The sequence below is a fragment of the Syngnathoides biaculeatus genome, chromosome 3, assembly GCF_019802595.1.
Source record: "Syngnathoides biaculeatus isolate LvHL_M chromosome 3, ASM1980259v1, whole genome shotgun sequence".
In the NCBI taxonomy this organism is placed as follows: Eukaryota; Metazoa; Chordata; class Actinopteri; order Syngnathiformes; family Syngnathidae; genus Syngnathoides; species Syngnathoides biaculeatus.
Genome location: NC_084642.1, coordinates 35,788,517 through 35,805,667, shown reverse-complemented (window position 1 = coordinate 35,805,667; position 17,151 = coordinate 35,788,517). Strand labels below are relative to the sequence as shown.

Sequence of the window (17,151 nt, the reverse complement as noted above, 5' to 3'; positions counted from 1 at the left end):
CAATACATCATGATGAAATAAAATGATATAATTGTATGAATACTTAGTTTCGAAATTGATTGTCTATTGACCTCTTTAAAAATCTCTATCTCAGTGCAATGTCAATAAATTTTGATTATGGTATTAGGTAACAACTACATACTCGGGTATAACAACTCAGTAAGTTATTTTAAGGTCATGAGATTCCATCCCTAATCACACCCGCAACTTTATCTGCGTGCATGACTGGTCGTCGTCACTAGCAACATATTTCCGTGACGAGGAATGGGTCACAAAACTGGCTTACTTGTGCGATACATTCAGCCCACTCGTTGAATTCAGTCTGTCACTTAAGGGGAAAACTACAACGGTCTTCAAATTGGCAAGTAGCTGGATTTAAAGCCAAACTGGATTTGTGGGGACAGCGTGTGAACAGAGGCATATTTGACTTTTCAAACATTAGCGGGGATTTTGTGTGACACTGAGCCTTCATTCTCCCAGCTGATGCACAATCACCTGTCTTTGGTATTAAAAGAGTTCAAGCGCTACTTCCCAATTAAAAAAGACCCATAAACTGACAGAGGATGGATCCGTGACACATTTATCAATAAACCAGGTGAATCCAGCATGTCTGTGCGAGAAGATCAACTGCTGGAGATCGCAACCGATGGTGGTTTTAAAAGTATTTTCGAGACAACAACTCTGCCGATGTTCTGGATTAAAGTCATGGCAGAATACTCGGAGATCGCCAATAAAGCACTGAAAATCCTGTTGCCATTTCCAACATCTTATCTGTGTGAAGTGGGGTTTTCTGCAGTGACAGCAACTAAAACAAAACACCGTCATAAACTGGACTTAAGAAACACACTTCAGGTATCATTGTCTCACATTACTCGCAGATGGGACCATCTCGTTGCAGAGAAACAATCTTAGGTGTTAGCGTTATGGTGAGTTAAAATTTTCATGCACTTTAAATTCATTTTCGTAGTGTATCTGTATCTTATTTTGAAGGCATGTTTAAATGTTATTTTAGCGACTTGTCAGAGAGCATTAGGGCTGTGTTCGCCAACAGAGTGAAATGAGGCAGAGGCGAGAGGAGAGGAGATGGTTCAAACTGACCAATTTATTTCAGCTGTTGAAAAATAACATTCATGGAGTGTTTAATAATTGAAAAAAATTGAACTGTTGTGTAGGTATATATAGATAAAAGAGAAAGAAATACACAATTGCCGGTTCTTGTTTTTTATTTTTCCACTTGTATTTTTTATTTTATTTCATGATTATATTATTATATATGATCATTTTTATTATATTCAGTCGAATTCAACAGAAACAATATTCAATACAAACAATCTACGTTAAGACCCCTAACACCCTCCAACCCCCACCCCCCCCGGTCCGCAGTAACAATTGTTAAGCATTGACTGGTCCGCAGTGACAAAAAGGTTGGGGACCACTGTAGTACACCACTAATATACTGGAAGGATGAAGAATCTTTTTCTCCTTTTTTCATTGTCTTGTTTTTTGATGAAAATAAAATCCATCTGAAAATTTGAAAATCGGTAATACTGGTGGTATGATGTAGTTGTACACATGCTTGACTTGGGTGCAGGCAGCGTGGGCTCAATTCCCGCTCAGTGATGGTGTCGATAGGTGCCCTGTGACTCACTGGTGTCAAGTTCATGGTCTAGTCCTCCTTTTGCCCCAAGTTCGCTGGGTTAGGATCCACGACTCCCAGGACCCTTGTGCGGATAAGCGTCTTGGAGAATGGCTGGACGGTTATACTGGTGTAGGCCAATTTAACATCATACACTGAACTACTAAATCTTTTGAACTTTTGACTGTATCTGGAATAACTTAAACCTAACTCACATACCACATGTGTTCAAAACATCGTCACATTTAGATTACTCACACCAGCAATATGCCTTTGGATTGTTCTGGGCACGTTACTGTCAAACAATTGACATCTGCACATGCAGTAATAAATTTCAGAAAATGACTCAAGATGCTGACAAATAATGTTGCACATTGTGCACCCATGCTGCTGCTATTCCAATTGTTTCCAAATTGAACGATCTGAGTGAGGAAGTTGCAGTTGATTATAAAGTTTTATATTTGTTTAAAATATCCTTTTTTTACTGGTAAGGTGTGTTTAAGCAAATTACAGAAACAACCCCCATGCTAATCTGGACATGATTAGTTTCAGACGTTTAATATGCTGGAATCAAATACTGAAGCTGATATTTAATGCTTCATAATAGCAAAATTACAAGATTTCCCAAAAATGACATTGTATCATGCTGAGTCTGGTTGGAATGGGCACTTTAATTCAAGTATAACCCACCAAGAATTTAAACAATCTGATGATGAGTTATGGAAAAATTGCTTCTTATTTCTTGTGGGAAAACATGACCTTGTTTGGGAAGGTTTTTTTGACCTATCGTCAATAGAAAATCTGGTCAAAAACACCTTTAAATAAAAATAAAATAGTATGACTTGATTTTTTTCCTTTTTCTTTACCTTTCAGCTTGTCCCTTATGCGTTGACGCAGCACGTCATCTTGTTCCATGTGCACCTATCTCCAGCATCTTCCTGTCAAACACCCATTGCCCTCATAGCTTCCCTCATAACATCCATCAACCTTCTATTTCCTCTCCTTTTGCCTGGCAGCTCCATCCTCAGCACCCTTCTACCAATATACTCACTCTCTCGCCTCTGGACATGTCCAAACCATCGAAGTCTGCTCTCTCGAACCTTGTCTCCAAAACATCCATCTTTGGCTGTCATTGAATGAGCTCATTTCTAATCCCATCTAATCTGCTCACTCAAAGAGAGAAGCTCAACATCTTCATTTCTGCTACCTCCAGCTCTGCTTACTGTTGTCTCTTCAGTGCCACGGTCTCTAATCTGTATATCATTGCTGGCCTCACCACTGTTTTACAAACTTTGGCCTTCATCCTAGCAGAGAACCTTCTGTCACATAACACACCAGACACCTTCCGCCAGTTGTTCCAACCTGCTTGGACCCGTTTCTTCACTTCCTTACCACACTCACCATTGCTCTGGACTGTTGACCCCAAGTATTTGAAGTCATCCACCCTCACTATCTCTTGTCCCTGGAGCTGCACTCTTCCCACTCCACCCCTCTCATTCACCCACATATATTCTGTTTTACTTCTGCTTATATTCATTCCTCGCCTTTCCAATGCATGCCTCAATCTTTCTAATTGTTTCTGCTCCCTGCTTTCACTGCAGATCATATTGGCCCAAGGGGATTCCTTTGTTTACCTCATCTTTCAGCCATTACCATTATCACTACCATTATTATCATTACCACAACAAACAGGAAAGGGCTCACAGCTGAACTGTGATGCAGTCCCACCTCCAGCTTAAGTTCTTCTGTCCACATACAGCACACCTCACCACAGTTCTGTTACCCTCATACATTTCGTGGACTATTCTAACTTTTTTCTCCGCCACACCAGACTTACGCGTGCAGTACCACAGTTCCTCTCTTGGTACTCTGTCATGGGCTTTTTCTTGATCCACAAAGACACAAGACATCTGTGGTACTCTTTCTAGCCTTGAAACAATACTGTTGCTCACAAATACTTACTTCTGTCCAAAGTCCAGCCTCCACTACTCTTACCCATAACTTCTTTGTGTGGCTCTTCAACTTTATTTCTCTATAGTTCCCATAGCTCTGCAAATTGCCTTTGTTCTTATAAATGGGAACTAGCACACTTTTCCTTCATTCTTTAGGTATTTTCTCACCCGCTAGTATTCTGTTGAATAAGTTGGTCAAAAACTCCACAGCCACCTCTCGAAATTGCTTCCACACCTCCACAGTTATGTCATCAGGACCAACTGCCTTTCCGTTTTTCATCCTCTTTTGTGCCTTTCTAACTTCCCCATTACTAGTAATTTCCAGTTCCTGGTCCTTCACACTTGCCTCTTCTACTCTTGCTTCACTCTCATTTTCTTCATTTATCAACTTCTCAATGTATTCTTGTAATCTATTCAGCACACCACTGGCACCAGTCAACACATTTCCATCTCTATCCTTAATCACCCTTACCTGCTGTTTATTCTTCCCATCTCTATCTCTCTAGCTGGTTAACCTGTATAGATTATTTTCTTTCCTCTTTCGTGTCCAACCTGATGTACATGTCATGATATGCCTCTTGTTTAGCCTTTGTCCTACAACCCATCTCAATGTATTCCTTTCGCATCTCCTCAGTCCTCCTAGTGCCTCACTTCTTTGTTAACCTCTTTCCTTGTATGACTTCAGTATTACTTATGACTCAACAAATCTCATCTCGTCTTTAATTTGTTCTGCTACTCAGCGAATCATTTCTCCAATTGGCTGCCATGTCTTATCCCATCACATCTCATCTGCTCCCGCTTGTCTGAGACGGGTTGCGGGGGAAGTAGTTTTAGGAGGGATACCCAGACTTCCCTTTCCCCAGCCACTTCATCCAGGTCTTTCGGAGGGATCCCTTCGGCGTTTCCAGGCCAGTGGAGAGACATAGTCTCTCCAGCGTGTCCTGGGTCGTTGCCGGGGTCTCTTTCTGGTGGGACGTCCCGGAAACACCTCACTAGGTAGGTGTCCAGGAGGCCTCTGGATCAAATGCCCCAGCCACCTCATCTGGCTCCTCTCAATGCGGAGGAGCAGCGGCTTGACACTGAGCCCCTCCCAGATGACCGGGCTTCTCCCCCTATCTCTAAGGGAGAGCCCGGACACCCTACAGAGGAAACTCATTTCGGGCGCTTATATCTAGGGTCATGTTGTTTTTGTCACGACCCACATCTCATGACCATAGGTTAAGGTAGGAATGTAGCCTTTCGCCTTTCGACCGAGCTCCCTCGCAACTGATGATACAAAGTCCGCATCACTGGAGACGCTGCAGCAATCCGCCTGTCGATCTCCCGCTCCATTCTTCCCTAAATCGTGAAAAAGACCGCAAAACACTTGAACTCCTCCATGTGGGGCAGTATCTTATCCACGACTCAGAGAGGACACACCACCCTTTGCCGACTGAGGACCATGGTCTCCGATTTGGAAGTTTTGATATTTATCTCACCGACTTCACACTCGTCTGCGAACCGCTCCAGTGAACGTTGGAGATCACTGCTTGATGAACCCAACAAAACCACATTATCTGTAAATAGGAAAGAAGCAATGCTGATAGCCACCAAACTGGACACCTTCTACAACTTGGCTGGGCCAAGAAATTCTATCTTTAAAAGTTCTGAACAAAATTGGTGACAAAGGGCAAACTTGGCAGAGTCCAACTCTCACCGAAGACGAGTCCGACTTAATGCCAAGTTGGAGTGTCTGCCTCACGGTTCTGAGGACCAGAGTTTGGGTCGCAGCTCCACCTATTTGCAATTTGCACGTTCTCCCCCTGCCTGCGTGGGTTTTTTCCGGGCACTGCGATTTCCTCCCACATCTGAAAACATGCAATAATAGGAGACTCTGAATAGCCCTTAGGTATGATTGTGAGTGCAACTGGTTGTTCGGATTCATGTGGCTTGCGAATGGTTAGCAACCATTTCAGAGTGTACCCCGCCTCCTGCCCGAAGATAGGTGGGATAGGCTCCAGCACTCCTGCGACCCTTGTGAGGATAAGCTCTGATAATGTATGAATAGAAGTTTCATGTCAAATAGTTTATATGTGCAAGTTTTAACTTGACCTCCTGTTTTAAGCTTGTAGCCTTTTATTTTGAAGGATTAACACTAGAACTCATCATTTAAGGACAAAAAGTAACCTCACACGACACAGGTGTTTTAGTTTAATTTGTCTTTTAATGGCTGGAACCAAACGCGATAAAACATTGCTTCCATTCTGATGAGGCACAAGGTTTGTGTGTGTACCTCGGAGACAATAATTATTTGAATTTTGTCCTGATTTATTGAGATGCAAAGTTGCTTCAGAGATGTTTCAGCTCAATGTGATGCTATGTTTTCTGTCATCGGCTCTTACATTGATTTTAAGATTAAAAGAATAAACTCAAAAAACTATCAGTTGAGAAGTAGAACCAACCATGTTCCTTGTTAGCTACTGTAATGTTGGCATTTATGTATTTTATTGTTTCACTTATCCAACTGACTAATAGTTGACTTAACTGAAGCTCCACACGGTGAAGACTGAGGCTTGGAGCACGTCAGAACCTACATATCGTGAAAGTCTTTTAAGCAATACAATCTTTTTCCAAGTTTTTAACTGACATGTCTCTTTATTAATTTTAACAAAGCTAAGGCACACTATTGTTCAGTGCCACTGTTGGGCATAAGCACGTATTAGGCCAAATGTCTTTTTTGTGTAATTTAACATATATTACAATAACTCTGTAATAGACTCGATATTGTGATTAAGGTAAATACGTCTTAATATTGGATGTGGGTTGGGTTTGGGTGAGATGTGGATTCAACTCTTAACTGTTGTTCCAAAGTTTTTAAGAGCAATAGGAATTATACGTTTTGCAAAAATGGATGAAGTAAATTGAACTCTCTCTCCCCCCTCAGGTATGACTGTACCAGATGAGGACACAGAGGCGGGGCAGACAGGGAAGTACTGCCTTGTAGCCATTGGAAGACTGCAGGTGTGTGCGGTGCAGCCATTTGTATTATTTAAAATGCCTCTAAAGTAACTAATAACATGACAAAAGTAGTTTAGGGGTTAAATTGAACATTTGATTTTCATCTGAATGTGAATTCCACGTTTTTATAATTTATGTATTTGATACTGCTGTGACCATTCCTTTGACTTGAAAGTAAAAGGAAGGAAAAAAATGACTTGACAAGTAACTGTAGTCAATATTCAGTGTCTCATCAAATCCTTTAACTTACATACAGTATTTTCATCCCATTTACATTTGTTTTCACACCAAAATAGTGCTGGGTGTGTCTTTCTAAAATTATGAATTAAGATATATGGATGTGTCAGACTTGAGTGCTTTTAAAATTTATATAGGCAGCATTGCTTTCATTATAATGTATTGTCTACTTTTTATCATAAACTCAAACGTATCCAAACCCGCTTTAGATTAGAGTGTAGGCATTTAAAGCCTCTCTCTTGCTCAGTCTTTAAACATATTTAGAATTGTTGTGTATGTCATATTGTTTACTCTTTAAGTAAACAATTTCAGAGGAATTGTGAAATGAAATGTAATCAAAACATCCCAAGCAAATTATGTGCTTCACCCCTATCTGGTGAAACATGGTGTTAATTTTTAAATTAATATATGAGTTGAGCTTTATTAGACTTGATTTTTTTAATGTCCCCAAAATGCCTCCTGTAAATCATTCAAAATCAATTACTGTCTGTTGGCTCCTTTCAGCATTCTCCATTGATTAAATAATGAAACAATCTGCACTGACTGAGCAAGCACTGATTATAAATGTAGTCATCGATATGTTATTCTTAAGCCCATTGTCTAACACCAACCAGTTTGAGTTTGTTATAGGTTTCTTATATAGATTTCATATCTGTATAAAGAAGGGTTCACCAACCTCTGGAATTGAGACTGACTTCTTTGGTGCTATTAAATTAATGCAAAGGGTTATTATTTTGATCCACACAACTGAAATAAATTTGCACAGCGTACCTTGTATATTCTTATGATATGTTGTTACCATAATGTCTCGTAAATAATGGGCAAAATTTTCCAAAACTATTTTCAAAAAGTCAATAGACTCACAATCAATGCAGACCTATCGGGGCACAAGCCAGTGCAATCTGGAGGCCGGTCCCAAGCCCAGATAAATGCAAAGGGTTGCATCAGGAAGGGCATCCAGCGTAAAATTTTGCCAAACAAATATGAGTGTCCGTCTACAGTGCATTGTGAAAGTATTCGGCCCCCTTGAACTTTTCAACCTTTCGCCACATTTCAGGCTTCAGACATAAAGATATAAAATTTGCATTTTTTTGTCAAGAATCAACAAGAAGTGAAACACAAACATAAAGTGGAACAAAATTTATTGGATGTTTTAAACTTTTTTAACAAATACAAACCTGAAAAATGGGGTGTGCAATATTATTCGGCCCCCTAGCATGAATCCTTTTTAGCGCCACCTTTTGCTGCAATTACACCTGCAAGTCGCTTAGGATATGTCTCTATCAGTTTTGCACATCGAGAGAGAAGAGGCAAAACAGGTCTAGCTCAGCGAGGTTGGATGGAGAGCGTTTGTGAACAGCAGTCTTCAGCTCTGCCCACAGATTCTCGATTCGATTCAGGTCTGGACTTTGACTTGGCCATTCTAACACCTGGATACATTTATTTGTGAACCATTGCATGATAGATTTGGGTTTATGTTTTGGAGCATTGTCCTGTTGGAAGATAAATCTCCATCCCACTCTCAGGTCTTTTGCAAACTCCAACAGGTTTTCTTCCGGAATGGTCCTGTATTTGTCTCCATTCATCTTCCCTTCAATTTTAACCATCTCTCTTGTCCCTGTTGAAGAAAAGTAGGCCCAAACCATGAAGCTACAACCACCATGTTTGACAGTGGGGATGGTGTGTTCAGGGTGATGAGGTGTGTTGCCTTTACGCCAAACATGTCATTTTACATTGTGGCCAAAATGTTAAATTTTGGTTTCATCTGAGCAGAGCACTTTTCCCCACATGTTTGGTGTGTATCCCAGGTGCATTGTGGCAAACTTTAAATGAGACTTTTTATGGATATCTTTGAGAAATAGCTTTCTTCCTGGCACTCTTCCACGAAGGCCAGATTTGTGGAGTGCACGAATGATTGTTGTCCTATGGCCAGACTCTCCCACCTCAGCTGTAGATCTCTGGAGCTCATCCAGAGTGATCATGGGCTTCTTGGCTGCGTCTCTGATCAGTCTTCTCCTTGTTCGAGGTGAACGTTTAGAGGGACGGCCGGGTCTTGGTAGATTTGCAGTTGTCTGATACTCTTTCCATTTCAATATGATTGCTTGCACAGTACTCCTTGAGATGTTTAAAGCTTGGGAAATCTTTTTGTATCCAAATCCGGCTTGAGACTTCTCCACAACAGTATCTCGGACCTGCCTCGTGTGTTCCTTGGTCTTCATGATGCTCTCTGCACTTTAAACAGAACCTTGAATCTATCACAGAGCAGGTGCATTGATATGGAGACTTGATTACACACAGGTGGATTCTATTTAACATCATCAGTCAACATTGATTCAGATATCCTCACTGAACTTCTGGAGTGAGTTTGCTGCACTGAAAGTAAAGGGGCCGAATAATATTGCACACCCCACTTTTCAGTTTTTTTATTTGTTAAAAAAGTATAAAAAAAATCCAATACTTTTTTTTCCACTTCATGATTGTGTTCCACTTGTTGATTCTTGACAAATAATGAAAATTTTATATCTTTATGTTTGAAGCCTGAAATCTGGCGAAAGTTTGAAAATTTCAAGGGGGCCGGATACTTTCACAAGGCACTGTAAATAGCATAGATAAGTCTGTCTGCCCCCATTACCGTTAACCTGCAGGGCATCGGTGGAAATTCAGCTACTGTGGATCAAAGACTAAGAAGAGGAGGAAAGCAGATTCGTCGGCCTAAGAAGAAGAGGAATGTACAGAGCCTACAACTGAGTGTAGGGGACTGTTGGGACTAAGACAGGAAAATATCAGGAGTTGGTTGACACGATGATGAGGAGAAAGGTTGATATATTGTGCATCCAAGAGAGTAGGTAGAAAGGCAGTAAGGCTAGAAGTTTAGGAGCAGGGTTTAGAGTATTTTGCCATGGAGTAGATGAAAAGAGAAATGTAGTAGGGTTTATTTTAAAGGAAGAGCTGGCGAAGATTGTCTTGGAGGTGAAAAGAGTATAAGATCAAGTGATGAGGTTGAAATTGAGGGTGTTATTTATAATGTTATAAGCGGCTATGCCCCCCAGGTAAGTTCTGACCTAGAGTTGAAAGAGAAATTCTGGAAGGAACTCGATGAAGTACTTTCTGAGCATCCCAGTCAGACAGTTGTGATTTTTGCAAATTGTAACAGACACGTTGGTGAAGGAAACGGGCGATAAAGAAGTAATGGGTAAGTACGGTATCCGGTAAAGGAACCTTGAGGGACAGATGCTGGTGGACTTTGCAAAAAGGATGGAAATGGCAGTTGTGAACACTTTTTTCCAAAAGAGGTAGGAACACAGAGTGACCTACAAGAGCAGAGGTGGAAGCACGGGTGGATTATATTTTTGTCATGTACCAGGGGCACAGGGGTGAACCCAAATGCAGGACTTCCAGGCAACAACATAATGATCAGAGAGGCTTTATTCCAGAAACAGGTAAATACCAAGTGTAGCAGTCCAACAAGGCAGAGGCACAAAACCACTAGGCTAAAGTCAGGAAACGTGTTAAATAGATGGGAAAAAAACTTTTGACAAGTTGATGAATGAAGAAAATGAGAGAGAAGGAAGAGTAGAAGATGCAAGTGTGAAGGACCAGGAAGTGGCAATGATTAGTCAGGGGGAAGTTAGAAAGACACTAAAGAGGATGACAAATGGAAAGGTAGTTGTTCCTGATGACATACCGGTGGAGGTATGGAAGCAATTTGGAAAGGTGGCTGTGGAGTTTTTGACCAATTCATTCAACAATACTAGCGGCCGAGAAAATGACTGTAGAATGGAGGAAAAGTGTTCTCGTTCCTATTTTTTATGAACAAAGGCGATTTGCAGAGCTGTGGGAACAATAGAGGAATAAAGTTGACACGCAATAAACTTATGGGAAAGACTATTGGAGGCTGGACTATGAACAGAAGTATCTGCGAGCAACAGAATGGTTTCATGCCTAGAAAGACTACCAAAGATGCATTATTTGCCTTGAGGATGTTGGTGGAAAAGTAAAGAGAAGGTCAGAAGGAGCTACATTGTGTCTTTGTGGATCTAGAGAAAGCCTATGACAGAGTACCAAGAGAGGAACTGTAGTACTGCATGTAAGTCTGGTGTGACGGAGAATTTATGTGGTGCGGAAAGACATGAGGGCAGTTGGAGTTGGATAGGAAGATGCAGGAGAGGGTTAGAGGAGGCTTAGATGGAAAAAGATGACATGCTCTGGCGACCCCTAACAGGACAAGCTGAAAGTAAAAGCCTCAGAATTATAAGGCCAACATTCCAACCAGTTATACCACCGTGCTGTGTGTATTGTGTGTATGTGTACACACACTTATTCACACACGTTCACAAATCGTCATGCTGTACCTCGACTAGATCATGTGATCAGTGCAAATGTTGTGTCAAGCCCTGTAATTCTTCATATTCCTTAGATTAATTTAGTTTCTGTGCTGTAACCCTCCCTCAGGTAACCAGCTCTCCAGTGTCTATGGATATGAATGGTCTGTCGGTACCCACAGAGTTCTTGTCCCGCCACAATTCAGATGGAATCATCACCTTTGTCGATCCACGCTCCATCAACGTTATTGGTTATCAGCCTCAGGTAATATATGAGGATTATAAAAATGTGATGCTCTGGATTTCAGAAAAAATCCTATCAAATCATAAATAAATATCGCAGATGAATATTTCATTTTGTATTGGATATGTCCAAAAGTACACTATGCTCCCAAAGTATTGGAACATTTTGAATGAAAAATGGGTAAAGCAAATTTATTTGTAAAGTATTTCCTACACAAGGTACCTCAATGTTCTTTACATGATTAAAAGTTTTCAAATACAAAGAAATAAAAACATTTGAAAATAAAAAGTACAATTCAACAAATTTATAGTGCAAGAAATATAATTGAAAAGTAGAAGTACTCTAACACACTTGGGCCTGTTGTTGCCTCTGTTGGCAACGTATTCAATTTTTGTGCAGCATTATAGCTAAATACTGCTTCAGCATGTTTGCTTTGGACTCTACACTTCACTGTTTGACCTGAGTCAGTCGATCTCAGAGCCTTCCTGTGTTTGTATTCCATTAGCATATCTTTCATGCATCTGGGACCTAAACCATTTAGTGATTTATGGACCAGTAGCAGAACTTTAAAATATATTCCAAACCTGACTGGAAACCAGTGTAAAGACTTTATAATTTGAATTATATGATCTGACCGCAGCATTCTGAATGAGCTGTAGGTGTTTAATGTTCTTTTTGGGGAGTCCATTCAGAAGATCTAACCCAACAACAACAAAAAAAAAAAGATGGCTACCACCTGTTAACACTAACGATTCACGCCACCATGTGTCAGAGGCGTGGCCAAGGCCAGTGTTCTGTGCCCGTCTGCCTCCTCCAGCAGCTCTTCACCTATGCCTCATTGGCACGAATTATGGCAGGTATTTAAGCCTCATATTGCTGTCACGAACATGGGACATAGGTTACAAGCCAAATGGAGGACTCCAAGGCGGTCACATGGTTGCCGTCAAAGCCACCCAAAACAAGTATCTTGGCCGAGATCCAGCTGCTCCTGCTGGTCGAGCACTGCTGAATCGTGGTCGAGAGGCGGCTAATGCCACTGGTTGAGTACCGCCGAGGCGTGGTCGAGAGGCGGCTGCTGCTGCTGGTCATGGACTGTCAAGGCATTAGCGAGTGGTCGCGGCTGCTGCTGCTGCTGTTGGTTTAGCACTGCCAAGGCATAAGCCAGAGGGGCAGCAGCTGCTCCAGAGGCATGACTGAGAGGTGGCTCAGGGTCTGAAGATTCCTCCTCAGCCTACTGCCATCCAGGCTCAGTAGGGATTCGAGGAGGAGACTGCACAGGGACTCGGGAAAGTGCAGTGGGATACATCGGTGGTATGAACGAGTTGACTCGGGGCCGGATTCTGCTTGGCCCCGTAGCTCAGTGGTTAGAGCATTGCTTTGGTAATCCAGGGGTTGTGGGTTCGTATCCCACTGGGGCCTCCACTCCCTGAGAAGGGTTGCTTCAGGAAGGGCATCCGGCGTAAAAACTGTGCCAAACAAATATGTGCGTTAATCTGAGATGACACGCTGTGGCGACCCCTAACGGGACAAGCCGAAAGGAACTTAGTTACTCTAGTCAGAATCAGGAAGGCAGTCATATAAATCAAGGTCTTCCTTAGAATCTGAAAAATCCGGCTTTAATAAAACGTGGCGGTAAACGGGTCTCGCATGATGGATAATAATAATACGTGCGCAGGGCAGGTGAAAAGGAAGGAGAAGACAAAAAGATAGAGTCCACTCAGCGAGAAACTTGGTCGGCAGGGTGACGGCGCTGGGAGGCAGACGTGGCGAACACGGGACATGGGGTAGGACCCAAATGCAGGACTCCGAGGCAAGTGACATTGTTTTCGACGTAACGTTAATCCAGGCAGAGGTCATACACAGGTAAGCAGTCCAACAAAGCCAAAGCCACAAAAACACGTGCCAAAAGGCAAGGTCCAAAAACATGAAAATGACGTTGGATACCTACGAGCCAAAAACAAGACTGGAGTGGCACAGGAACACTCGGCCGTGGGAATGAGACAAATGCACTATAAAAAAGCTCATATACTCACAGAAACTAATGCAGTTTCATTCAACGAACTTGCAACTAGTAGCATGACACATGGGGCTAAAATGCCTGGCGTACTTAGTCCCAATGAGGCGCAGCTGAATATCTGCTGCCGGAGGCAGCTGTGCACAGCCTGGCCACGACCCTGACACCGTGTCACCCAACTAATTTAGATTATATCCAAAATTGTGTTTTATAATAAACTGGTCTGATGATAGAATGCCTTTTTATGGTCACAATTTCAATGTACAATGAGAATATGATGAGATACGATGTACATACCAGGAAGCTGAAGCCCAAGAAGTGCAAAGAGCAAGATAAAAAAGGGGCCAGAGTTTAAATACCCAAAGAGTGTGTTCAAGGAAGATGGAAAACCTGCAGGGAGACCACACCAATCAGTCTTTATAACCCGGCTACTGTGTGGTTGATCTGCTGAAGACAAGCCGTTCACCTGTCAATCAAATATACATGTTCACTGTAGTCAACTTCTGGCTAAATGACGAGTGTCACTGAGGTTAGGTTACAGTACATGAACAGTGAATGTTCCCGCTGTGGAGCAAACTGTTTAGCTCCTTACGTTGCTAACTTGTTAACTCTGAGGCTAGCTCGTTGGTTCCTGGCTATATTCACAACACAGCATCCAATCAACGTTGCCTTAAGTGTCTAGGTTATATGAATCTACACGATGCACATGGTTCATGGCTGTGGAGTAATGGACAAAGCCAACACGGTGAAGTGTTTAGTGACCCACCTACGTTCCATTAACCCGCTCACGACTAATAACATAGCCGTCTTCCGTTCACTACAAAATCCATCCATTTTCTACCGGTTCTCTGGGCCAGGTCGTGGGGGAAATAGCTTCAGCAGGGATACCCAGACTTCCCTTTCCCCCGCAACGTCTTCCAGCTCTTCCGGAGGGATCCGAGGCGTTCGTAGGACAGCCGAGAAACATAGTCTCTCCAGCATGTCCTGTGTCATCCCCGGGGTCTCTTTCCTGAGGGAATGCCGGGAATACCTCACAAGGGAGGCGTCCAGGAGGCATCTGGATCAGATGCCCCAGCTACCCCATCTGGCTCCTCTCAATGCGGAGGAGAATTGGCTCGACACTGAGACCCTCCCAGATGGCGGAGCTACTCACCCTATCTCTAAGGGAGAGCCCCGACACCCTGCGAGGAAACGCATTTCGGCCGCTTGTATCCGGGATCTTGTTCTTTTGGTCACGTCCTATAGCTCGTGCCCATAGGTGAGGGTAGAAACGTAGATTGCGGGTAAATTGAGAACTTTGCCTTTTGACTTTCGGCTCCCTCTTCACCACAACAGGCCGATACAAAGTCTGCATCACTGCACATGCTGCACCGATCTGTCTGTTGATATCTCGCTCCATTCTTCCCTCACTCATAGACAAGACCCCAAGGTACTTGAACTCCTCCACTTGGGGCAGGATCTCATCCCTGACCGGGAGAGGGCACGCCAGCCTTTTCCGACTGAGGACCATGGTCTCAGGTTTGGAGGTGCTGATTCTCATCCCAACCGCTTTACACTCAGCTGCGAACTGCTCCAGTGAGCCTTGGAGATCACGGCTTGATGAAGCCAACAGAAACACATCATCTGCACAGATGCAATGCTGAGGCCACCCAACCGGACACCCTACACACCTCGGCTGCGCCTAGAGATTCTGTCCATAAAAGTTCTGAACAAAATCGTTGACAAAGGGCAAGCCTTGGTGGAGTCCAACTCTTTTATTGCCGGCAATGTGGACCAAACTCTTGACAGCGGTCGTACAGGGACCGAACAGCCCGTATCAGGGTGTTCGGTACCCAATACTCCCGAAGAACCCCACACAAGACTTCCCAAGGAACACAGTCAAACGCCTTCTCCAAGTCCACAAAACATATGTAGACTGGTTGGCGAACTTCTATTCACCTTCGAGGATCCTGCTGAGGGTGTAGAGCTGGTCCACTGTTCCACATCCAGGATAAAAACCACATTGCTCCTCCTAAATCTGAGATTCAACTTCCCGACGGACCCTCCTCTCCAACACCCCTGAATAGACCTTACCAGGGAGGCTGAGGAGTGTGATTCCCCCTTTAGTTGGAGCACACCCTCCAGTACCCCTTCTTAAAAAGGGGGACCACCACCCCAGCCTGCCAATCCAGAAGCACTGTCCCCGATGTCCACGCAATGTTGGAGAAGCGTGTCAACCAGGACAGCCCCACAACATCCAGAGCCTTTGGAACTCTGGGCGAATCTCATCCACCCCCAGGGCCCTGCCACCAATGAGCTTTTTAACCACCTCGGTGACCTCAACCCCAGAGATAGAAGAGCCTGCCTCAGAAAACCTACAGTCAGCTTCCTCATGGGAAGGCGTGTTATTGGAATTGAGGTCTTCGAAGTATTCTCCCCACCGCCTCACATCTCGAGTTGAGGTCAGGAGTGCCCCATCCCTACTATACACAGTGTCGACAGTGCACTGCTTCCCCTTCCTGAGACGCCGGACGGTGGACCAGAATCTCCTCGAAGCTGTCTTGAAGTCATTCTCCATGGCCTCATCAAACTCCTCCCAAGCCCGGGTTTTTTTCTCAGTGACCACCGAAGCTGCATTCCACTTGACCAGCTGGTATCTATTAGCTGCCTCGGGAGTCCCATCGGCCAAAAATGCCCGATAGGACTCCTTCTTTAGCTTCTTCAACTTTCCAGCATCCCTAACAGTTGGTGTCCACCAACGTGTTCGGGAGTTGCCGCCACGACAAGGCCACCTCACGGCCACTGCTCAGGTCGGCCAGCTCAGCAATTGTTCACTCGGACCCAATGTTCCCCACCTCCCCCGGACCCTGTGCAAAGTTCTTTCAGAGGTGGGAGTTGAAATTCTCTCTGACCCGTTCCCAGCAAACCCTCGCAGCACGTTTGGGCCTGCCACGTCGGACCAGCATCTTCCCCCACCATCAGAGCCAACTCACCACCAGGTGGTTATCAGTTGACAGCTCCAACCCTCTCTTCACCCGAGTGTCTTAGACATGCTGTCTTAAGTCCGATGACACGACTACAACGTCGATCATCGAACTGTGGCCAAGGGTGTCCTGGTGCCAGGTGCATATGTAGATGCTTATGCTTGAACATGGTGTTTATGGACAATGTGTGATGGGCACAGAAGTGCAGTAACAGAACACAACTCGGGTTCTGATCGGTTTTGCCGTTCACCCAATCACACCCTTACATTGTCATTGCCCACGTGAGGATTGAAGTTCCCCAGCAGAATAGTGGAGTCACCAGAGGGCGCTCTCCAGCAATCTATCTCAGGACTCCAAAAAGGGTGGATACTCTGAACTGCTGTTTGGTGCATAGGCACAAACAACAGTCAGGACCCGTCCCCCTACCTGAAGGGGGAGGGAGGCTACCCTTTCATCCACCGGGGTGAATCCCAAAGTACAGGCCCCGAGCCAGGGAGCAGTCAGTATACCCACAGCTGCTCGGGGTCTCTCACCGTGAGCAACTCCAGAGTAGAACAGAGTCTAACCCCTTTCAAGAGGAGTTGTACCAGACCCCAAGCGGTGCTTAGAGGCAAGTCCAACTACATCTAGTCAGACCGTCTTGACCTTATGCGCCAACTTGGGCTCCTTCCCTGCCAAAGAGGTGACATGTCCCTAGAGCTCGTTTCTGAAGCCGGGGATCAGATCGCCAAGGTTGCCGCCTTTGGCCACCGCCCAGTTCACATTGCACCTGACCCCTATGGCCCC

General features: G+C 44.0%; 1 protein-coding gene across 9 annotated transcripts in view; it reads left to right on the top strand.

The window, feature by feature from the left end:
• Window positions 1–17,151, top strand: part of arnt2 (aryl-hydrocarbon receptor nuclear translocator 2) — a 127,587-nt gene that overhangs the window by 69,013 nt on the left and 41,423 nt on the right. For all 9 annotated transcript variants that reach the window (XM_061815604.1, XM_061815601.1, XM_061815605.1 and 6 more), the window contains 2 exons: window positions 6,512–6,588; window positions 11,275–11,409. In XM_061815604.1, the coding sequence (XP_061671588.1) occupies window positions 6,512–6,588; window positions 11,275–11,409 (212 nt within the window). The remainder of the gene's footprint in view (window positions 1–6,511; window positions 6,589–11,274; window positions 11,410–17,151) is intronic.